General features: G+C 39.2%; 1 protein-coding gene and 1 pseudogene across 1 annotated transcript in view; one reads left to right on the top strand and one right to left on the bottom strand.

The window, feature by feature from the left end:
* NOTCH2 (notch receptor 2) overlaps window positions 1-22642 on the top strand; it is a 225644-nt gene extending 203002 nt beyond the window's left edge. The window contains exon 5 of the mRNA XM_063606281.1: window positions 22568-22642. Coding sequence (XP_063462351.1) covers window positions 22568-22626 — 59 coding nt within the window. The 3' untranslated portion in view covers window positions 22627-22642. The remainder of the gene's footprint in view (window positions 1-22567) is intronic.
* LOC100987132 (profilin-1-like) lies at window positions 16236-16630 on the bottom strand (annotated as a pseudogene).
* Window positions 22643-25212: the final 2570 nt, after the last annotated feature.

Raw genomic sequence — 25212 nt, 5'->3', positions numbered from 1 at the left:
ATAAAACTGAAAGCTTCAATTTGTAAGTTAAGATTACTGGAGTTCAAAACAAAGACCATAAGGTAGCAGTGAAAACTGGCATCATGCTTCTGGAGTTGCAAATGGGCACATACAAAAGAATATATGGTTTGGGAAGGAACTTCGGTAACATATTTAGTTTAATAGGGACCTAAAGGCCACGGAGTATTTGATCCATAAGCTAACCATGACCCTACACACTAATTATTCTGGTTTGACTTTGGCCAACAGTCACTATGTTTTTAAACTTTTATTTTAGGTTAAGGAGTATATGTGCATGTTTGTTATATAAACTCATGTTCTATAGATTATTTCATTACCCAGGTACTAAACCTAGTACCCAATAGTTATTTTTTCTGCTCCTCTCCCTCCTCCCAACCTCCACCCTCAGGTAAGCCCCAGTGTCTGTTGTTCCCCTCTTTGTGTCTGTGTGCTCACATTATTTTGCTCCCACTTATAAGTGACAACCTGCAGTATTGGTTTACTGTTCCTGAGTTGGTGTAGGTAATGGCCTCCAGCTCCATCCACATTCCTGCAAAGGACATGACCTCTATTTTAAGAAAGGTCAGGGAATTGCATAAGAGAATATCCACATGAAATGGAGAAAACACAAAAGATCGGGTTGCAAATAAACCTTATGAGAATCATAAACCATACCTAGTTTTAAATTTTATTAATTGATATTATCATACTCAAGAAGAAAACTAATTGTGAGCCACACACAAATCACAAGTATGAGAGCACCACCATCACTCCCCAAAGAGCCTCCCTTCCATATTAGGAAATAATGTAGCCCAGATGTAATATAAGAGCTCTGTAAGTGATGTGCAAGATTGTAACTTACATAAATGTGGAGTCATTGTTGGTCATTTCCATTTGATAAAGCTGATAGTTGCATAGACTATGTGACAATTTCCAAGGAACAATGGCATGCAAATCTACAGATTCCAGGTCTCACTACCATGATTACCTATGTAGATCAGACACATCTTACTAAAAGCATTCCACATGTAAGAAGGTTTCCAATAGTAAGGACCATTGGTGTATTTACCAGGCAGCCTGTCACTATCTGTTTACAATGAAAATTGACTGGGCTACCTTTTTTCTTTTCCCAGGCTATCCTTCAGTAAAGGGAGATCATAGCAGCTGAAAGAAACAGTTCTTTGTGTCTTTTCTCCAAATCATTTTGTGGAGATTTTAGCCAAATCAGCAGGAGTTCAATTTTCCTTGTCTAAGAAAAGGAACAGTGATTCCTTCCAGCATTGGCCATTAGTCAGTGCCAGATCTCAGAGAGTTAGTTCAGAGTATTATTCTTAGAAATAGCATGATAGCAATCCTATCTGGAATCATTACACACTTAAGAACACCCCTATGGTGTGCAATAATCTGTCTCTAAGGCTTTTTATTATATCCTGGACACATATCCTTTTCCCAGTGGTGAAACCAGTTTACAGGTACTGTTTAACCTGGGATGGGGCCAAGCAGAAGCCTGACCAAGCCTGGAATTGAGTTGCATACAAAGTTGGCTTCCATAAGGCTACATGATGTGAAGTTAAATTCCATCCTGAAATACTATTAGGAATACGCATTCCAAATTTAAATGTATAGATATGGTATCTTTGGTATGGGTATCAAAGTTCTACGCCTGTAATCCCAGCACTTTGGGAGGCCAAGGTGGGCAGATCACGAGGTCAGGAGATAGAGACCATCCTTGCTAACACGGTGAAACCCCGTCTGTACTAAAACTACCAAGAATTAGCCGGGCATGGTGGCAGGCGCCTGTAGTTCCAGCTACCAGGGAGGCTAAGGCAGGAGAATGGCATGAACCTGTGAGGTGGAGCTTGCAGTGAGCCGAGATCACGCCACTGCACTCCAGCCTGGGTGACAGAGTGAGACTCTGTCTCAAAAACAAACAAACAAACAAAAAACAAAGCTCTTGGTACAGGATGTGCTCTCAGAAGTTATGTTGCTGGACTCTGTAAAAGGCAACCATCCCCTCACCTGCACACTTGGGCATTTCCTGTCCAAAGGCCTCTGAGACATCTAGGACATGCCAGCAATCCTACCTTTGAGGAGCTCCACCTTTATAGGCCCCCAAATAGTGAAGGTACCTGGGAAGTGGATTCTTCTCTGCCCACGGTTAGGCATTGGTGCTAGACTTGGGCCTGGAACCCTGAGATCAGACAAAATAAAAAAAATTGTGAGGTGGGAAAGATATTTTATTACACTAAGCTATATAATTGCATTCTCCCTTTACCCTTCATTCCACTTCACAAATCTAGAAGACATTCCAGTGGGATCTGCACTTTACTTACCCTCATTCAAGCTGAGGACTCAATAATTAGAATAAACTACAAACCCAGCCTTTATGTTTTGACTACCATGTGTTTCAGTTGAATATCAGGGATTTCGTTTTCATTTTCAGAAAGGCTACTGCAGTGAGAGTGATAAGTAATGTGTTATAACTATGTAACATTACATTCCCTGAACATCTGTTTATTCAGAGTGTCAAATTCATTAGGCTAGTGTTCCTTTGACCACACATAGGAAACCCAACAAATCTTAAAAGTGTGGGGTCTGTGGGCTGGGATAGGGCATTATCAGCTAACACTTAGGATTCTCTCAGAGTTCACTGGTTCTTAAATGGATGGAACCCTTGATTGTCAAATTTCTGTATCTTTTCTTTAGGAGATTATAAGTCTAGAAGCCTGCTATTTTCATGTTGACAAAAATATGTACAAACTATGAAATGTCTTCCATATGTTCCTAACTCCCAAGGCACATGTTTACTGAGTCCTTGATATGTGCAAGTTCCCCTTTGCATCCGTCTCAGGAGGAGACTTCCTAGGAACCCAATCTAGATCACCTGAGATCCCTGTTAGCCCCTCCGTACAATCCTTCCCTGCCTTTGGTGCGTTTTTGCTCCTAAGGATTCTTCTAGCAGGACTATCCTTGGGCTCCTGTAACCATTTTGCACCCAGTCCCCCAAAACGGGATGTATACGGGAGTGTATAATCCACATATCCCATTTATCTCTCTTCCCTCAAGGCATTAGCCAATCACTAACAGATGCAGCAGGAAATCTCAGTTTCATGGGCTGGGGAAGGATAGCTCTTAAACATAACTTACCTCCAAGTTCTGCTGCTGCTATCCAGATAAAGTTCCCTCATGGCACTTTGCCTGACATCACACATACACAGCAATTGACTCAAAATGGATATAGACCTAGTTGTAAGAGCTAAAATATGAAAGTTCAGGAGGACTCCATGGGAGAAAATCTTTGTGAATTTGGGTTAAGCAAAGAGTTCTAAGATAATACAGCAAAAGCACAAGCTATAATAGAAATCATTAATAAAATGGACTTTATTAAAATTAACAACCTTTCTGCTTCTAAAGAGACCATTAAGAAGAAAATAGTCATAGGCAGAAGGAAAATGTTTGCTAATCATACATCCTGCAAAGGACTTGAATTCACAATATATAAAGAACTCTTTTAACTCAACAAGAAGAAACCTAATTTTAAAAATCAGCAAAGGGCATGGATGCACATTTTAACAAAGAAGAAATATAAATGGCTAAAAAGCATATAACAGGGTACTCAAAGTCATCAGTCTTTAGGTAGATGCAAATTAAAACCACACTAATATACCACCTGCACCCATGAATATGACTATGCTTAAAAACACAGAGAATACCAAGCCTTGCTGATTATATGGGAAAACTGGAATCCTCTACTGTTGCTGGTGGAAAGGTCAAGTAATAGTCACTTTGGAAACCAGTTTGACAGTTTCTTAAAAAGTTAAACATATGGTTACCATATGATCCAACAACTCCACACCTAGAAATCTATCCAAGAAAAATCAAAACATATGTCTACACAAGATTTGTTCTGGAATGTTCACAACAGCATTATTCACAAGGGTCAAAAACCGGAAGTATCTCAACGTCCATCAGCTGCTAAACGGATAAACAAAATGTGGTGTCTGTGGAATGGAATTCTATTCAGCAATGAAATCTCATATATGCTGCAGCATGGATGAACCTCAAAAACACGTTAAGTGAAGGAAGCTGATTGCAAAATACTACATATTGTTTTATTCCATTTCTATGAAATGGCCAGAAAGGACACATTTATAGAGACACGGAGCAGAGTAATGATTGCTTGGGGCTGGAGTAGCGGAGGTGGGTGAGGGAGGAGAGACTGACTGCAAAGGAGCTGGAGGGAAATTGAAAAGGTGAAGAAACTGTTCTAAAACTGGATTTTGGTGACAGCTGCACAACTGTATGAGTCTACTAAAATTGTATGAATTTGTCAAAATGCATTAAGCTGTATATTTGAGGAGTTTTTTGTTTTTTGTTTTTTGTTTTTTTGCTGCAGAGTCTTGCTCTGTCACCCAGGCTGGAGAGCAGTGGTGCGATCCTAGCTCACTGCAGCCTCCAACTTCTGGCTCAAGTGATCCTCCTGCCTCAGCCTCCACAAGTTGATTAGGAACAATTGTATGGTATCAGTACATAAACCAACAAATAAATAGATAAGTGAAAAAGTATAGATAACTCACTATAGATCATTGTCTATAAAAATTTAATACTTAGTAATGATATGTCAAATCAGTGAAGGAAATAAATTTTAAAAAATAGTCTATGCTGGCAAAATTTAGTGTCCATCTGGAAGAAAATAATGTTGGACCTCATCACACTCAAAAGTAATTTCTAAATGAATTTAAACCTAAAATGTAAAATAAAATTTTAATTTAATTTAAAAATCTTTCAAGGTAACTTAAAGTATATACATAATATTGGCAATGGGGATAAATTTTCCAACTAACACTGGAAACCCAGGAGATGCAAAGTAAAAATGACATCTGTGATAGCATTAATACCTTCCCATTTTTTCACATGTTACATCTCTTCATTTGTTGAGGCCTTCTAGCTTTTGTCCATTTAATCCTGTGACCCTGCTGAATTCACAGATTAATACTAGTAATTTTAAGAATGTTTCTTAGGATTTTCTACATACATGTTTGTTGTGAATACAGATTGTTTTACATATCATTTCCACACTTCATTCCTTTTAATTTGTCTTTGTTTTTTATTATTGCACTAAGACCTCCAGGATGTTAGTGAATAAATGTGGGAAGAGCTGACATCAATCCCTTATTCCCTGTCTGAGATGGAAAGCATTCAGCATTTCACTATTAACCACGATATTAACTCTATGTTCTTCTTAGATGCATTTTGCAAGTTAAAGAAAATTTCTTCTATTCTTAGTGTGCCACACGTTTTGTTTTCTTTTTAAAATCATGAATGAGTTTCAATCTTGTCAAATGCTTTTTCTGCATTTATTGAAATAATTGTATAATATTTTTATTCTGTCATTGGGCTGAATTACATTAATTGATTTATGTTCCTCAGATAAACTAGACTTGGTCAGGATTTATTATACCTGTTATATATTTGGATTTGATTTGTTAATATTTTGTAGGATTTCTCGAATCTATGTTTACGAGAAAGAGTGGTGTATAATTTTTTTTCTTATAAAATTTTCTGATATCAGTGTTATACTTACTTTGGTTTTGGTATCAGGGTTATGCTTGCCTCAAAAACGTTGAAATGTTTCTTCTTCTATATTCTGAAGAATTTAATATTTGTATCATGTCATCCATAGATAAAGAAAAGAATTCAACTTGAAAGCATCTGGGCTTCGATTTTGCTTAGTGTCAGATTTTTAAATTATAAATGCAACTTCTTTCATGGGGGAGGGATATTCTTGCTATTTCTTCTTGTCAGTTCAGGTGAATTGTACTTTCCAAGAGATTTGCCCATTTTATCTGAGTATTGCTTTTATGGATGTAAAGTTGTTTATCATGATCTTTTATTATCCCTTTAATGTCTGTAGAATCTATGGATATCACCTTTTTAATTCCTGATAAAAAGAAAATTTGCATTTTCTTTCCTTTTCCTTAATTCATCTTTGTAGGTATGTATCAGTTGTATTAATCTTTTAAAAAACAGCTTTTGGCTTTAATTTTTAATTGTTTATCTGATTTTTATTTCATTGTTTTCTGCTTTTTATGATTTCTTTTGTTCTACTTTTAGTTTAATCTGCTTGTCTTTTTCTAGAATCTTAAGACTATAAATTTAGATCATTAATTTTAAAATTTTCTTCTTCTCTATTACAGACCTATAAACTTATGTGTTTTTTCCTAAGTATCACTTTAGCTTCATCTCACAAATTTTAATATGTTTTGTTCTTATTTTCATTAAGTTTGAAGTATTTGCCAATTTTCTCTCCAGTGAGACTCCCTCTGGCCATAGCAGTGGTTACTCCTGGACCAGCTTTGGCAGTTCCATTTAAAGTGATTACAAAGATGGCTTTATTTTGGGCGAGAAGTCGGTGTTCTAATGAACATGGTCATGATATAGTCGACAGATGAAGTGATGGTATTTTCCCTTGTGCTGGGGTTTCCAAAGGCTTGAAGTACTTCCTTATTAAAATTTTCAAGTATAAAACAAAGTTGAAAGACTTTTACAAACGTGGGGTGCTTTTACCTATATACCTATCCCCTAGATTCTATCATTAATATTTACTATCCTTGCTTTATCATATATCTATATATTTACCCATCTCCCAATCCACCTTTTCATTCATCTATGTTTTTTGATGCATTTCAAGTAAACTACGGACATCAGTACACTGAATTCGCATCCCACTGAATCCTTCAGCATTCACATCCTTTCCTAAAGTTCAATATTTATCTATAGTTTTTTTGCTTTTCAGGTACAATTTACATACAATAAAATGCTCAAATTATAAGTGAACATTAGATGAGTTTTAATAAATGCATATGAACATATGGAACATTCTCATCACCATAAAATTTCTTCATGCCCCTTCCTGGTCAATTTTGACTTTATCTATAGGCAAATACTGCTTTTTTTTTCCATCAGAACATCTATCAATGGAATTAAAAAGTGAGTACTCTTTTGCATATGGCTCCTATTGCACTTGAAATGTTTTTGAGATTCATCCATGTTTTGTGTGTCAACCGTTTGTTCCTTTAGCCATTCCATGGAATGAATGTATCACAGTTTATTGATCCATTCTTGTATTGACAGATACTTCAATTTTTCTAGTTTTTCCTATTATGAATTAAACTGCTATGAACCTTCTTGTATAAATTATTTTCTGGACATATGTTTTAATTTCTCTTGCATAAATGCTTAGGAATTACTGAGTCATAGAATAGATAGTTGTTTAGTTCGGTAAGAATATGCCAGACATTTTTTCCCAAAGTGTTTATACTATTGTACATTCCAGCCATTAATGTATGAAGGTGAGAAAGCTTTTACTACTTCCAAAGAGGCCTCTCTAGATACATGTAATTTTTTCTAACTGGAGACATGGCTGATGACTTCAGGGACATGAGCATGGGATACAGGACACCTGTCATCACCACCACCATGAAGTTGGGACTCAGAAAGGAGGTTAATCATATAAAGAACCCTGTGACCAGCATGAGCTTCTGCCAGGCCACACAGGGCACTCAAGTGAACAAGGTATAGGGTGCCCTGGGGTCATGGTAAGAAAGTGTCTCATTGGTAAAACCTTTTCTCATGGGAAAGCAAATAAATTATTTGTTCCTTCTTGGTAGCCCTTGAAGATAAGGATGGTCAAACAAAATAATATCATACCTGGAGAAACTCAGATCTTGCTAAGATTTACTGGTTGGGAATCCATTGTTAATGCCAAGAAGCAGCCGCCAGTTGGGATCAAATGTGAGCCTATGGATCAAGGTATGTACTCAAACGCAGAGAGCTTTTTGAAAGATGCTACCGGTAGTTTTTCCAGGGCAGAGATGGGTCCTTTATTTTTCTGTCTAATCTAGCCTGTATGCTTAGCTGAGAAGGTTTCTTCATATCACTTTCAATGATGATGTCCCTTGTTCAACAATTTTCTAAACATTCTTTAGATAAGAATTTTATGGACATTCTTTATTGCATTAGGATTAAAATTAATGCATCTTAAGGTTTTATTGCAAAGTCTTGCCTTGTTTCCTTTCTAAGATGATACAATTTATAACATGCAAGTTTGCTGTCTGTCCCCTCCCTTTATGTACACACAAAATGAGCAAACATGTGGCCATGAAACAGATGGTCATAGAATTGGTTCAGTGGTGTGAGTGCAGCAACCCAAGAGTGTCTTGTCTGAAATACCACCAGGAATGCCCGGACACAGTAGACAAAGGTTGTTCAACTGGACGCCTTAGGATACATGCTTCCAAAAGCAAAGTAGCCGAAAAGAAACCAGAATCACAGAATATCAGAGCCAGAGGAACATTTGGAGTTAATTCAGTACCTCCTCCTTTTCAGCCTACAGGGAGATAGTGGAACAGAAGCAGGGATGGGCCTGCCTTCTGTGCCCACAATTCACTGGGGATTGTTGTGGTGAAGAATTTCATTTATGATGAAGGAGAAATAAACTCCTGTCAGCTTAAATTCAGGCAGGTTTATTGAAAAGGTGAAGAAGCATCCTGCAGAAGCAAAGCATGGCTGAGGCTTCTGGGCTCTGTCTGGGAAAATGAGCAGCCGATAGTGGCTGTTGCTGCAACTGACTCTGGGGCCTCATGGTCTGTTGTTCTCTGTGAGCATCTCTTCTATTCTCTTGTATCTTCCCTCAGCCTGGCAGTCTCTGTGTATTCTTCAACACATAATTGAACATGGCTGTGCCAGCCCCAATGCCACCTGGCAGTTTAAGTCAAATTAAAAAGGCATGAAATGAACTGGCCCTTTATAATACAGCTGTTGGAACAACAGTTGAAAATATAATATCTTGACTCCTGGTTGAGTGCTTTATGCTGAATTTTCTTTTCTGAATAGAGCAAAGACTTTGGGATATTAGTGTCATCTAGCATTATTAGCTAGTATTCTCCTTTTATTTCCCCTATAACATCCCCTCCACCTGACCACAGATCCACTCTCCACTCATTTCCATCCTGTCTTATGCCACTCGGGGCTTGTCCCTTCTAGAATGCATCCCTGGCTCCCCTGCGTGCACACTTCCAGGTAGGTTTAGCAATGGGGGGCACCCGATGGAGCCTGGAAGTGAGAGGAAGGTGAGGTCCGTATTTCTTCTCTCTCCCTCCCTGCTCTGGCACTGAGTATCTGGCAATAGCTGCATCTGTCTATTACTTCAGTGGCCACTCTTCCACAGCCCCAATTCTCAGTGGGTCCCATAATATTATTTACCTTTGTTCTTTTAGCTCCCATCAAGGAAGATCCAGAGACATTCTTCTCACCAAGGCATTAAGAAATGCATGGGTGAGGGGAACAGCAGTGTGTGTATAAAGGTCCTGTGGCGCCTCTCCTCTGCAGGCTGGAGGTCATGACGGGAGATGCTGCATGGATTTGCCCTCCCTGCTGTCAGTGAGAACAACAGGGTTCTGGAAGAGTAGAGGACAGGCCGTGGGACTCGGCTGTCTAGAGACAAGGCCGAAGGGATTTCCTTGAGAGGCAGGGACATGTGGTGGTTACTAATCATTGTGAGGTGTCTGGGATGTAATGGATGGGAAATCTACTAAGAAACCAACTTATGTAATAATTAGAAAAGCTCTTGAGGACAGAGACCTGTTGGAGTCACCATAGTGGGAATTTATGACCTGGCATCAAGTTCAGATGAGAGGAGATTGGATCCCTTGGGGAAGAGTGAAGCCTTCAATGCTGCCACAAGTGTATGCTGTAAATCTTCCTCCAGGTCTTCCCCAGAAGGACCTGAAGCCTTTTATGTGGGTGACTGAGGAAAGGGAAATACTCAGAGCTTCTGTGGCTTGTTGGATTCTGGCTCTGAAAATGCTAGCCTAAGGACACCTGAGGTGGACATGAAAATGCACTACTTGCATCTCCAGCTGCAGGAGGCCTAGCGAATCAACAGCCCCAGCTGCTACACTCCGAATTGAGGACTTGATGACATTTCCCCCGGATCTGTACTAGCCCATGAGGAGGAAACCCTCATATCAAGTCCTCCCAACAGAACACCCATGATGACTCATGAGGATGTGGAAGCTGTTTTCCTGCGGTAACTGTAACTTTCTTTCTTCAAAGTCTGTTTTGTTCCTGCACATTAACTGATTTATATAAAATAAGAGAATACATGCCTAGACTTCCATGAGTCTATCTTTTACTGATAAACTCTAGTTCTGTGAACAGAAGCTTGATGGAATCAGTATAGTGGGAATTTATAACCTGTCATCCAGTTCTGAGACATGGAGCTTCTTGACTGAGGGGAGATCGGGTCCCTTTGGGGAAGAAAGAAGCCTTCAATGTTGTCACAAGTGTATCCTGTAAATCTTCCTCTAGGCCTTCCCAGAGGGACCTGATATATGACTTATGATACGGTGACCCCAAATTCAGGGTGTTCTTGTCTTCTCTCAAGAATGCAATATCTTCTCCCTCAGGATTCAACCTAGTACCAGTATTTGTGTATAGCTACGCACGTTAATAGACCATAGCTAATTAGTTGAGGAATGGTAGACCCAATTCAACCATACAGGCATCAACCGTATCAGCATACAGGCATCCCTTTCCCACCGTTTCATTCTTGTCCCCACTCCAAAGTCTTCTTCATTTTATTTGTATTAATTTTCTATTGCTGCATACAAAATTACTGCAAGCTTTAGAGGCTTAAAATAACAACCATTTACTTTCTTGCAGTGTCCACAGATCAGAAGTTCAGGCCTGGATTAGCTGGGTCTTCTTCTCCGGGCCTCACAGGCTGAAATTAGGCTGGGTTTCTTTCTGGAGGTTCTGGGGAAGAACTTCCTCTCAAGTTTCCTCAGGTTTTCAGCTGAGTTCAGTTCCTTGTGACTGTAGGACTGAGATCTCTGTTTTCTTGCTGGCTGTCAGCCAGGGGCCTCTCACTGCTCCTAGAGGCCTCCTGTGTTCCCGGTGCATGCTTCCTCCAGTCAGCAGAGGAGAATCGCCCTGCATGGAAAGCCTCCTGCACTTCACATCTCTCCAGGAAGACCTCAGTCCCCCCAAGGAACTCACCTTCATTAGGTCAAGCTCATAAGATAATCTCTATCTTAGATTCGACTGATTTGGGATCTCGATTACATCTGCTGACTTGTTTTTGCCATAAATTGTAACACAATCACAGGAGTGATATCTCATCACTGGCTTTGTCTACACCCAGGAAGAAGTGATTATATAAGAGCAAAGATCACTGGGTGTCATCTTAGGATTCTGTCTACCATAATATTATAAAGACACAGTAATTAAAGAGTATAACAGATTTCTGCTTCTGTCTGTTAGAATAAATCATATCAGACCAATTCTGCCTCCATAAACAACCATAAAATTGTTTTCAGACAGTGGACAACAGGCAGTACAACAGGAAACTTAAGGGGGAAGCCCTGTGATTTCCTAATTCTTTGTCTGGGAAGAATTTCTCAGCAGCTGCACAGTGGGCTAGAGTCCACTCAGAGCAGGGCAGCCCCACTGAGCTGAGAAAGAAGGCAGAGATCAGAGTTCAAGGCCACTGAAGAAATTGCAGTCTGCAGGGCAGGGCACCAATAGGAGACAGCTGTTCAGAGGGGGAGCTCTCGAAGTCCATGTGGTGTTCCATGTGCATACTTATCAAGGACTAGACTGTACCTGCATGAGGAAAAGACTAACAGATTTAACAGAGGGGTGGCTGTTATAAAATTGAGTTTGGACCAGCGGTACTTGAGGTGGAGGAGGATTGGGGAATGGATGATGGAGTTCCTGCCATCCAGGGTGGGAAGAAATCATGGACACCTCATTAGCAACCAGGTATCCAACTGAGACACTAGAATGGCTGTGCTTTAGGAATAAGTGTCATGCTTTACAACCCCTTCTAGACCAGCCCTAGTAAAGCCTGAAATCAAACCCTGTCAAAATCCACAAAGGGGTGGATTGGTGATTGAGTCCTGCCAAATTAGAGGGTCTTGGGAAGTGCTGTGGGCTTTCCGTGAATCCACTGTAATAAAACATAAACCAAGTCCACATAAGTCCAATGTAATCAGGCAGTAATTTTACTGCCCACTAGAACAAAATTAACTCACACGATCAATGACAGAAGTTAGCCAAGTCGACATTTAAGCAAAATACGTCTAAGAACAGCTAACAAATAACTCTTCTTAAACTCCCATAGAACATTCACCAAGACAGACCACATATGCTGAGCCTTACTATTTTCTGTCCTTTCTCTTTGACTCATGTATACTGTGATCAAACTCTTAAAATTATACACTTTAATGATGTGTAGTTATTTGCATGTAAGTTACATTTCAATATATTTGTTAAAAGTTTATAATTAAAAAACTGTCCTAGCTTGATTCAAGAAATCTTTTTTATATTTAAAAAATATAATTTTATGTATTATCAGTGCAAAAGAGAAAAACTGTATGATTACCCTGACATACACAGTAAAAGCATTCGGCAAAATTGAAAACTTTTTTCATGATTTATAAAAACAAACCCCAGAAAACTCTCAGCTTGATAAGAACAGAAGGCACCATTTCCAACCCCATTAAGGGCAGATTTGAAAAACCCACAGGTAACGTTATATTAAATGGCATAAGATTGAATGCTTTTCTATTAAATCAGAGAAAAAAATAGAATACCTGTTGTTACTCTTTCAATTCAGCATTATACTAGAGATCTAAATCAATGCAAAAAAGTAGGAAAAATAAATAAAGTATTGAAAAATTTAAAAATAAGGAATTGAAGCTGTCTTTATTCACAGATGATGACTGTGTGTGTAGGTTAACAATCCTAGAAATCTACAAAAATCTACCAAAACTAATTAGTGAGTTTGGTAACATTGCAGAATATAAGCTCAATATAAGTAGTCTTTTGTATTTCTGTATATTAGCAATGAGCATTTGGAAAATGAAATAAAAATACAATTTCATTTAAAGTAACATCTAAATACATGTTGTGCTTATAAATAAATTCAACAGACCAGACGGGGTGGCTCACACCTGTAATCTCAGTACTTTGGGAGGCCGAGGTGGGCAGATCATGAGGTCAGAAGATTGAGACCATCATGCCTAACACAGCGAAACCCCATCTCTACTAAAAATACAAAAAGTTAGCTGGGCATTGTGGTATGTGCCTGTAGTCCCAGCTACTCAGGAGGCTGAGGCAGGAGGATCACTTGAACCTGGGAGGCAGAGGTTCAGTGAGCCGAGATCACATCACTGCACTCCAGCCTGGGTAACACAACGAGACTCTGTCTCAAAAAAGAAAGAAAGAAAGAAAGAAAGAAAGAAAGAAAGAAAGAAAGAAAGAAAGAAAGAAAGAAAGAAAGAAAGAAAACAAAATTTATGCAAGGCCAGTACACCAAAAACTACAAAAAAAATCGCTTTGAGAAATTATGAAAGAACTAAATTAGTGGGGAGATAAACTTTGTCATGGATAAGGAGAGTTGTTGTGTTTAAAAAGTCAGTTCTTCAGAAATTGGTCTCCAGATCTAATGCAATTCTAATAAAAATTCCAACCGGCATTTTGGTAGAAATTTACAAGCTGATTCTACCGTTTATATGGTAATGTCAATTATCAATAATAATAAGACAGCAATATTATAAAAGAATAATGGTGAATGAATTCACTACCTATTTCCAGAATTACTCTACAGCTATGAAAATCAAGATTATGTGTTTTGTTGAAAAAAATAGAACATATATCAGTGGAAGAGAAGAGAGAATCCAGAAATAGATACTCACATATATGTCTAATTAATGATTCTTAGGACATACATATACGTATACACACCCACATCCACATATATATATGTGAAGGTTTTTTTTTTTTTGAAGATTATCTATCATTATCTCCAAATAGGGAACAGTAAGATAACATAAAAAGAAGCCACAATATAGGAGATATCATATTTATCTCCAACAAAGGGTTTTTTTTAGTCTATCTATCTATCTATTGCAGTCTGATAAGATAACACAATGAAACAATTTCTCAAAAGACTTGAAAAGATACTCCCAGAAAAGAAGATACATGAATGGTCAATTATCATAGGAAAACATGCTTTGCTGTTTAGTCATCAGGGAGATCAATAAATACAGCAATGAGATACCAGCAGATATCCTTGAGAATGGCTAAAATTAAAAAGGTTGAAAATAGCATGTTGGTGAGGATATAAAGCACTTGGAATTCTTATACTTGTAGGAATGAAAAATGGTATGACTCCTTTGAAAATCTAACAGTTTCTTAAAGGTTAAACATATACAAATCAGATGGACAGTCATTCCGTTCCTAGGAATTTACACAGCATGTCTGCACAGTGATCTGTATGTGTGTTTCCAGACCAAACTGAGGGATGGGCTGCTATTTCTTGTGGCCCAGTAACGAGATGCAGATGAACTGGGGAGGAAGAGAGTTTTTACTTCTGCAACTGGTTACAGGGAAACGGCCTGGAAATTATCACCAGACCAACTCAAAATTACAGTTTTCCAGAGCTAATGTACCTTCTAAGCTATATGTGTAGGTGGAAGTGTGCATTCATCTAAATACATAAGTGATTAACTTCATTTACTCTATAACTAAGTCTGAGTCCTGAAGACCTTCCTCTGGAGCCTCAGTAAATTCACTTAATCTAAATGGGTCTAGGTGCTGGGGGCCCTCATCTTGTCTCCTGCTAAATCACAGAGGTTTGGAGATTCCCTTCAGATCTCCAATGAACTTGTTTGTGGAGGCCTGGGGAGTTTCTTCAGACCCCCAATAAAATTCGTTTAATACTAAATGGCTCCTGTTAAGAATTCCTTTGTTATTTTGTCATGCTCTAAGGCCCAGGAAAAGCCTAGGCAAAACTCTTGGGCTTTTATTACATTCCAGCCTTTGTATGAGGGCACTGGCTTCTTTTTTTCTTTCCTCTTAATATTTAACTGAACCACTCAGTCGGTACTGAAACAGTTGTTAGGGAGGCCTGCGTTAGTGAGACCTGGCCTGCCTCGTATGGATGCTCATGATAGTTTCTTCATAATAGCCCAAACGTGGAATGACAGAAATGTCCAATAACAAGTGAAAGGACAAACAAACATGGTGTAGCCACACGAAGGAATACTACTCAGCAATTACAAGGCATTAACTGTTGATGCAAATACTCATATGGATGGATTTTAAAATTACGTTGATGCATGAAAGAAGGCAGACACAAAAGAACACAGGTATCATTTCATTTATAGAAAATGGTTAAAAATGCAAATGGACCTGAAGTGACAGCAGCTCCTTGGGGCTGAGGGTTGAAAGACTGATGAACTGCAAAGGGGTACAAGAAACTTTGGGGCATAGGGAATTTCCTCTATCTTGGTTGTGGCAGTAGTTCCGTTAGTGTATCCATTTGTAAACGTGCATTGAATTACACATTTTAAAGTGGTGCAGTCTGTTGTACTGAAATTATGCCTTTATAAAGTTGATTTCAACATCTTAATTTCTCCATCCTAGCAATTAGCAGCTAGAAAATGAAATTCAATAAAACATAATAGAGATTAATAGCCAGAATCATGACATGCTTAAGAACACATGCAATGAAGCAGGTACAAGGCCCCTAAAAGCAATTGATGAGAAAAATTAAAGAAGACTACAGAAATATACATCATGTTCATTGATTGAAAGTCTCAATTTTGTTAGCATATTACATTAACACAATTCTGATTAATATTTCTAGTAGGAGATTTTAGAGAAATTTGAAAGCTAGTTTCAAAATGTATTTGAAAATCAAAGAACCTAGAATAAGCAAGTCGGTCTTGAAGAAGCAATAAGTTGGAGGACTTACTCTGCTAGATTTCAAACCTGATTTTAAAGCTACAGTAGTTTAAAAACAGTAGTAATGGTGTAAGTATTCCTAAATATATCAAAGTAAAAGAATACAGATTCAAACAATATGCCCACATATGCACAGTTATTTAATTTTTTAGTAGAAGCTTTTTTATTCATAAAAAAATCCCTCAAAACAAAAAAGTTTTCCAACCACGCACAGGAGGGGTATGGGTGGGGGAAGGTGTCTGTCCAGGGGTATGGGTGGGGGAAGGTGTCTGTCCATCTATCCCTGGCCCCCAGCCCATGCGGTTTTGGCAGCAATAAGGGGTGTGGGGTAATGGCCCCCGAAATTAAAATGGTGTGTGTATGAGAAGGAAAGGGGGGCAAAGTTGTGGGGAGCGGTGGAGGGGAAGGAACAAAGGAGGTCAGTACTGGGAACGCTGAAGGTGGGAGGCCATTTCGTAACATTTCTTTGTTATGAAATGGTGAAACTGCCGTGGACACCTTTGCCCATCAGCAGGCCTAGCGTCTTGGCAGTCATGGTGACAGTGACATTGAAGGTGGGGGCTCCACCGATGCTCTTCACATGAAGATCCGCGGTCAATTCCCCATCCTGCAGCAGTGAGTCCGGGACCACAGTATATTTCTGGCCCCCCAGTGTCAGCCCATTCACGAAAAAGTTTGACCAGTCTTTGCCAACCAGGACACCAACCTCAGCTGGCGTGATGTTGACGAAGATTTTCCCCGGGACGGCGGCCCAGATGGAGGGCGAGTCCTTGTTGCCCACAATGGCTGTGTCCTAACAGGTCCCGTCCGCCATGAGGCTGTAGATGGAGGCGTCCACCTGGCCGTCGCGCTGCTGCAGGGGCTCCTCTGGTCGCTACTGCTGGGGTCACCTGGGCTGGCGGGCGGGGGAGGTGGAGAGCTTGAGGCAGGCGCGCTCCTCCTCACCACTGCTCTGCTAGCTATGCAGCAGCCCTCGCACCGCCACTTCTTTTATATATATGTATATATTTTTTTTATTATTATACTTTAAGTTCTAGGGTACATGCGCACAACGTGCAGGTTTGTTGCATAGGTGTACGTGTGCCATGTTGGTTTGCTGCACCCATTAACTCGTCATTTACATTAGATATTTCTCCTAATGCTATCCCTCCCCCAGCCCTCACCCCAGGACAGGCCCCAGTGTGTGATGTTCCCTGCCCTGTTTCCAAGTGTTCTCATTTTTCAGTTCCCACCCATGAGTGAGAACATGCTCGCACCGCCACTTCTAAATGTTTTAAAAACAAAGACACCAATGCCCTTCATTGGGGAAATGAAAGACTTTTAAGTAAAATGATTTTGAGTGAAATAATATTTATTGTTTTAAAAAGTTAATATTAACCACTCTCCACCATATATTGAAATTAACTTAAGATGTGAAAGTTAAAATTAGAAACCTTGTAAAGGAAAAATAGGAAATAGTTTCATGAACCTGACACAGGAAAATATTTCTTAGACTAGATACTGTAGCACTCACCACAATAAGAAATCAAGCGAATTGCACTTCATTTTTGAAAACCTTCTGCTTATTATGTTGTTGTTTAACAAGTAAAAAGCTATCTGTAGACAAGGAATAATTATTTGCTATATAATATAGCAAAAAATATGTATATATAAATGGACTCATTCAAAATATATAAAGAACTCCTATAGATTACAAAGAAAATGACAAACACCCCAGTGTATCAATGAACATAAAAAACTGAAAAGATATTTTCCATAAGAAGACATCTAAATGAACATTAGGCATGAGAAAACCAAAATAGGATGTCACTGCACACCTGGTAGAATGGCTATTATTTAAAAGACTGAACATATTAAGTGTGTGGAAATGTAGAGCGACTGGAAATGGCCTACATCTTTCACAGAAATGTAAAATAATACAATTACTTTGCAAAACTCTGTGTCTGTTTTCTACCCATTCACCAAACAACTCCATCCCTAGTTACAGATACCCAGGAAAATAAGTATGTGTCTTCACAGAAGTAATTGTATGAGAATATTTATAGTTACTTATGCACAGTAGCCAACAAGTAAACCTGTTTCTCTACCTGTTCACCAAGCAACTCCATCCCTAGCTATAGATACCCAGGAAAATAAGTATGTGTCTTCACAGAAATAATTATATGAGAATATTCATAGTTACTTATGCACAGTAGCCAACAAGTAAACCTGTCTCCCATCAGAAAAATGGATATCAAATTGTGTGATAGTCATACCATCAATAGGATATTACTTGGCCAAAACAAAATGAAACAAGGAAAAAACATAATCAAACAAATTAGTGGCATATATACCCACCTGAGTAAAGAGAAGTCAAAACAAGAGAACATACTAAATGATTCCATTTTGTTATTGTTTTGAGACAGAGTCTCACTCTGTCTCCCAGGCTGGAGTGCTGTGGCACAATCTCAGCTCTGCCTCCTGGGTTCAAGAAATTTTCCCTGCCTCAGCCTCCCAAGTAGCTGGGATTACAGGCACCTGCCACCACACCCGGCTAATTTTTGTATATTCAGTAGAGACAGGGTTTTGCCATGTCGGCCAGGCTGGTTGCTAACCCCTGACTTCAGGTGATCCGCCTGCCTCAGCCTCACAAAGTCTTGGGATTACAGGCATGAGCCACCAGGCCCGGCCAAAATGATTCCATTTTTGTGAAGCACACGAATAAGCAAAATTAATCTATGGTGGCTGCTATAGTTTAAATATTGGTTCCCTCCAAATCACATGTTTAAAGGTGGTCCCCAGTATTGGAGGTGGGGATTAATGGGAGGTGTTTGGGTCATGGGAGTGGATCCCTCATGAATAGGTTGATCCCCACCTTGGGAGAAGGTAGTGAGTGAATTCTCACTCTCTTAGTTCCTGTAGGAGCTGGTTATTAAAAAGTGTCTGTCACCTTTACTTGCTCTCTTTTGCTTCCTCTCTCACCATATGATCTCTGCACACACTGGTTCCTTTTCACCTTCTGCTGCAAGTGGAAGCAGCCTCAGGCCCTCTTCAGGAGCAGATGCAGGTGCCATGCTTCTTGTGCAGCCTGTAGAACTATGAGCAAAATGCACCTCTTTTCTTTATAAATTACCCAGCCTCTGGTATTCCTTTCTAGCAACTAAAAGGGACTAAGGCAGTGACAACATTCAGAATACATTCTTCCTTTGGGGGATGAGTATTGACTTGCAAGGACCACATCGGAAATTTGTGGCATGGAGGAAAATGTTGTCTGTCTTGAACTGGGTGTTATTATATAATGTATAATTATGTCAAAATTTATTAAGCTGTACCTTTAGGTTTTTTGCAGTATACTCTATGCAAATTATACCTCAGTGAAGAACTGTTAGCATACAACAAAGAGAGAAAACAAACACTCAAAAATGTGAAAATTGACAGGAAATAGGTAACAAATATTTAGCATATAAATAAGAGGGATCAGTTGAGAAGAAACCAAAAGCAATGGAACAGAACAAAGACAAAAAAGTATAATAAAAAAGTTTTAAATTTCAAAGTCTGAAATGATATTAAAGTGGCACACAGTTTCCTTGGGAAAATCAAGCGAGAACCACAAACTCTGAGACTAATTCCAGCAAAAGTATGTAAATCAGTTTGATCTAATGGTACAAGGCTAGCATTGAAGGCCAAAAGGAACTGGTTTGTAATTCTTATTTCTCTCTTCACTAGTTTTGTGACCTAGGGAAATTTTGCAATCTTTCTGAGTTTGTTTTCTCATCAGGAGCAGGATAATCCCTAAGTAACAGGATAGTTCATAGATTTAAATATGATTGCATGGCAGTGGACATGGACCATAATTAATTGTTAAGAATATATTTACACTGAGCTCTCCTTAATCCACGTTAAAATTGTAGACAAACAATGATTGACAAAGAATAGACAACATGTTCTAACATAAATATTCTTCCTTTGTTTCTAGAAAGAAGTCACACATATGGTAAAAATAATTAGGGAGGACATAGTTCATATTGAACAATCTTCCCCAAATCCTGAAGCAGGTCTACTTTCTAACACCAGAGATGTCTTGACTGAGTCCAACCCCTGCAGTCCCCTCTGTCTGGAATAGATGGTAGAAGTTTGCTCCAGCCTTAGAATAGATGGTAGAAGTTTGCTCCAGCCTTAGAATAGCATGGGCTGGCAAGCGTTCTCAGAGAGCCTCTCAACTTCAACTCTAAAGGCCCTGAAGAATATGTGCAACTGGGTCGGGTTAAGGCCAAGCTGAACCACATGACCAGGGCTCTCACCAGTGCCAAAGTCAGTGGAAGGATATCGGTCCCCAGAGCTCTGTTACAGGCCACGGATGCTCCATGGAGGGGTGGTGAGCATATGAATAACAATCAGGAGAAATATCAGTAATGGACAGAAGGCATAAATAAACAATGTCCACCCTCCACTAAAACCCGGGAAAGTTCTCATTCAAAAAACGATGTCTTAAAGAAAACATAGGTACAAATCTTTGTGACTTTGGATTCGACATTTTTTAAGAAGGCACAAACAACCCCAAAATAGATAGATAAATGGACTTCATAAAATAAAAAACTTGTATGCTTCAAAGGACATTGTCAAGGAAGTGAAAAGATGATCCACATAATGGGAGAACTATTTCCAAATTATGTATTTGACAAGGGTCTAATACCTAGAGTATATAAGGGATTCATATAACTGAGCAATAAAAGACAACCACATTTAACAATGGGAAAAAAGCTGTGAGTAGAGGTTTCTCTAAAGGAAACACACAAATGGCCAAGAAGAACATGCAAAGATGTTCAATGTTTTTCTTCATTAGGAAAATGTAAATTTAAACCAAAATGAGATACCACTTCACACCCATTAGTATGACTTAAGAAAAAAATAAAGACAATACATGTTTGGAAAGTTATGGAGAATATGGAATTCTCATATATTACTAGTGGGAATGTAAAGTAGCATAGCCACTGAGGTTGGAAGACAGTGTGTGAGTTCCTCAAGAAGTTAAACGTAAAAAAATTAAACATAAAACAGTTAAACATAAAGTGATATATGATGCAGCAATTGCACTCCTAGGTTTATAACCAAAAAAATGAAAAACAGATGTTCACTCAAAAACATGTACAAAGCTGTTCATAGCAGCATTATTCATAATAGTTAAAAAGTGGAAACATTGTTAAATGAATAAACAAAATTAGGCATAACCATATAGTGGAATATTATTTGGCCATAAAATGTTGAAGTACTGCTGCAGGCTAAAAAGGATGAAACTTGATGACAATATGCTGAGAAGCAGATGCAAAATGCCACAATTTGTTATTCCATATAGAGGAAGTGCCCAGAACAAGTACATCTATATATAGAGAAAGTAGATTAGTGGTTGTCAGAGACTGCAAGAAGGGGGGAATTGCAGAGTGACTGCCCATAGGTGCAGGCATGCTTTTTGGCATTATGAAAATATTTTGGAATTAGGTAGTGCTGCTGGCTGCCAACTTTTGGAATATAGTAAAAAATATTGAAAGGTATGCTTAAAAATGGTGAATTTTGTGATACATGAATTATACTGTAGTAATAATAATAATAACAACAGTAATAAAGCAAGGTGTCTTTCCACATCTCCATGTCCTGTATTTTCATTAAAAAACAAAAAACACAAGCAAAAACAAAAGCATTTCAGGGCCAGCCTAAGTGGCTCACTCCTGTAATCCCAGCACTTTTGGAGGCCTAGGTGGGAGGATTACTTGAGGCCAGAAGTTCAAAACCAGCCTGAGCAACATAGCAAGACCTTGTCTCTATGAAAAACAAAAAAACTAGCCAGAAATGGTGATGTGTGCCTAGAGTTCCAACTAGTGGGAAAGCTGAGGCAGGAGGATCACTTGACACCCCAGGAGTTCGAGGTTGCAGTGATCTATAATCACCACTGCACTCCAGCCTGGGTGACAGAACAAGACCCTGTCTCAAAAAAAAAAAAAGAAAAAAAAAAGGCATCTCACTTTAATAGTGAGTGGCCAGAAAATGATGCTGGCAGCATGTTGTGAGGAAATGTATTAGATGAAAGAAGTTAAATTCCAGTTCTCCTTTTTTCAGAAATGAGGTATAGGGGAGAGAAACACGTACTTGGAAAGAATTGACCCAGCTGAATTGGAAAATGTGGGAAGGGGATGGGGAAGAGGCTGCTCCACCTCAGATCTGGCTCCAGGACTTACAGCAAGGGGAACTTGGGCAAGTTACAGATTCTCTGTGCCTCAGTTTCTTCATCAGCAAAACAGAAAGAATCATCCCATAAACTATAAGGTTGATGGTATCAGCGGGTCCCCAAACTGACTGCACATCTGAGTCACGTTAACAAACACATTCCAGGCCCCACCTGAGCCCTCTGAATCAGAATCCCTGCAAGGAGGACGATGAACTTGTATTTGCACTGATTTTCCCAGCTGTTTCTTACTCTGATCAACTTGGGGGTAGGACCCATTGAGCTGCATCACATCATTCCAAAGCCAAAACACAACAGCAGGACAAGAATATTTTCAAGGCAGTCTCTAAAGCAGAGGAGAAACTATTGAGGGAACCTAGAAGTAAAGGAAACCTGGCTTGCTGGTCTCCATTTAAACTTTGAGTACAGCAGAGACAAGAGTCCTTCAGGACACATGCCTGAGGCAGTGATAGTCCAGCTTTGGAAGAGTGGAAGCCCTAGCTTCAAATTCGAGCATGCTTTGAGTAGAAATTAAGTTTACCTCTTTTTGCACAGCAACATGGCCAATCTTTCCTAAGCTGCTCAGCTTACAAGAAAAGGAATCATACTGCTAAGAATTCAAACTTCAGCAGTCATGGGTAAGTAAGGAAGTCTTATAAATCTATTCTAGCCACCTAACCAGAAACCCGAAATTTAGCAGGTTCTTTCAGTTTCAGGACAGTTGTGTTCACTAGATCAGAGGCATTGAGACATGAAGAACAGACCCCTAAAAAGGAAAAGTGTTCCCTTCAGTTTGAGGACATCACTGGAATATTAGGGAAGTGGGAACACAGCTGCCCACTCTACAGTATGGGTTGCCTTTGTGTCTGGAATGTGTCTGACGTCCTGATCCCTGTGCCCATTTCAGCGAGCCTTGGGAGGACCCAGAATCACCGATGCAATTGGACAGTGCATGGAGATGGCTCAGCAGGACAAGGGTAAGTGCAGGGGCAAGACCAGGTCATACTAAGAGACAATGAGTAGTGCTGATGGGGACAGACAAAGACAAAATCAAAAGTTTGTAATTCATCTTCAAAAACTCAATCAAACTAATAACAAACTTGGCCTTATGAGAAATAATAAGCATTTTTTCTATTTACATGAGAATTTAATCTCAAAACAGAAATCAGAAAAATATTAAGTCCAGGGCATAAAACCTAAAGCATTCCTCATATTTATTCTTTCTAAGTAGAGCAAAGAGTAAAATCTTCTCCATAAAACATACATTGTGGTTATAAAAAGGCAAAAGTCTTAGTGAGAATCATTGGTATTCCATAGAGAGTGAATTAAACACAGCCAAGGGAAGACCCACGTCTCATACTTCTCTTGCATATTCCAAAGTCCCAAGGAAATTCCAGGTGATAGACATTATTTCCCATACGGTTAAAGCAAGGTTGCAGACACTTCCAAATTTTGGTCCCAGTACACTAGGAGGGCATACCTCTGTCCTGGAAAATAATACAGGAATGAATACTCTTCCTGTGACTCATTCTGGTCATTCATCCAGCATCCCAAAAACCAAAAAATGGAAATATGGCCAAATACATGATTAGCTATCCCTCATCTTCAGGTTTATCACCTGTTACTTATGGATAATAGCATTACCATAATAGGATTATGATAAAAATACACTGTGGAAATCTTAGCACAGTTTTGAGCAAAATGCCTGGTATGAATTGTTCAATGAATAATTACTAAATAATTATGTGAATATTTACTGAATTACATGGATCCTATGAATAATTACTGAATAATTATTGTGATTGCTTCTACTGGCAGTGCTGAAAACTCATCCCTGTGTGACCTCAAGTAAGCCATGTAACTTTGTGAACCTGCAGTTTTATCATTTTTAAAATGAAGAAACTTGATAGATTTTCATTCTGACACAGAATGTCAGGCCTCCCAGACCCCAGAAAATACATTGATTTAAAATCTTTGATACATTTCAAAGCAGGATCCTTACAGTGTCATTGGAGGATTGTGTGGGCTGCAGAGAGGGATGCTTTCAAATGGGATTGATCCAGTCCTCCTTCCTTCACTTCCACATGAATGCTGAGCAGCCCAGGGTCACAGCCACTGCACCCACTCTTAGGAGACCTGGGCTACAGAACAGTCTCCCAAGTTCCAGGCTCACAAAACCTAGGTGGGGATGAAAGCTAAGAAAGTGAGGAGGTGGTTCAGGGGATCACTCTTTCCTACTTGTTCCTCTCACCTCAAACTCACCTTCTACTGCACAGCAACACTGAGGATCACCAACCAACCCTGACCATAAACTTATCTTGCCATGTTCTGTTAGTGGAATGCAATCAAAAACAAATGGTTTTAGTCCAACTCAGCAAAATATACATCATACCATATTCCATAAGAACCGTTCATGGCCCTGTTCTTTTCAGTATATGGGAAAATGAAATGGAAACAATAAAATAGCATCAAGTTTATGAAACTTCCCAAAATAGATGGTCACACATGTTTTCAGCAGATCTCTATGTATAAATGATTTTGATCACTTGATATCTTGAAAAGAGGTCTTGTGGCACTAGAATGACATTCATAAGTGAGAAGTATAAAATGTAGTGCTCAGAGACATTAAAAAACAAATCAACCCACATAGAGGAAAAGCTTTGGACGTAGGGATGTCAAACTGGTCTAGAGCATAATGAAAGCCCAAGATGGTGCCCCAGTAAGAAAAAAGAAATCAACATAACCATGGGAGGCAGCAAGAAGAATACTGAGACAGGAAAGAAAACATTTTTAAAAAATGAATTATTCATTCACTTTCTAGTGGATACAGAAAAAACTGCAGAAGACCCAGAGGATATCAGGGCAGGCTAAAAGTTTGATATCTTATACCTGTGGAAAAGGCTTAAGCTCTGTTTTAACTGAGAGCAGGTGGGGTGACTTCATGACTACCATTAAGAAAATATAACCTGTTGGGAAACTGTTTCTGGTTGATGATATTGTACAGACAAGAGATAAACAGTGAGGAATATGCTTAGATGTATTGGGAAAGACACGGGTCTGTGGCATTGTCACAAGGGTACACGAATACTGAGAGTGAATGCTGAAGGAATGATCCCCATTGGTGGTGACCCTCAAGTGAGACCAGGGTGCCTGTGTTTCAGCAAAGCCTGGGCAATTGGAATGCAGGGCTCCTAAGATTC

The sequence above is a fragment of the Pan paniscus genome, chromosome 1 (assembly GCF_029289425.2).
Source record: "Pan paniscus chromosome 1, NHGRI_mPanPan1-v2.0_pri, whole genome shotgun sequence".
Taxonomy (NCBI): Eukaryota; Metazoa; Chordata; class Mammalia; order Primates; family Hominidae; genus Pan; species Pan paniscus.
The sequence above is the reverse complement of the archived record's forward strand: the minus strand, read 5'-3'. Positions and strand labels throughout refer to the sequence as shown.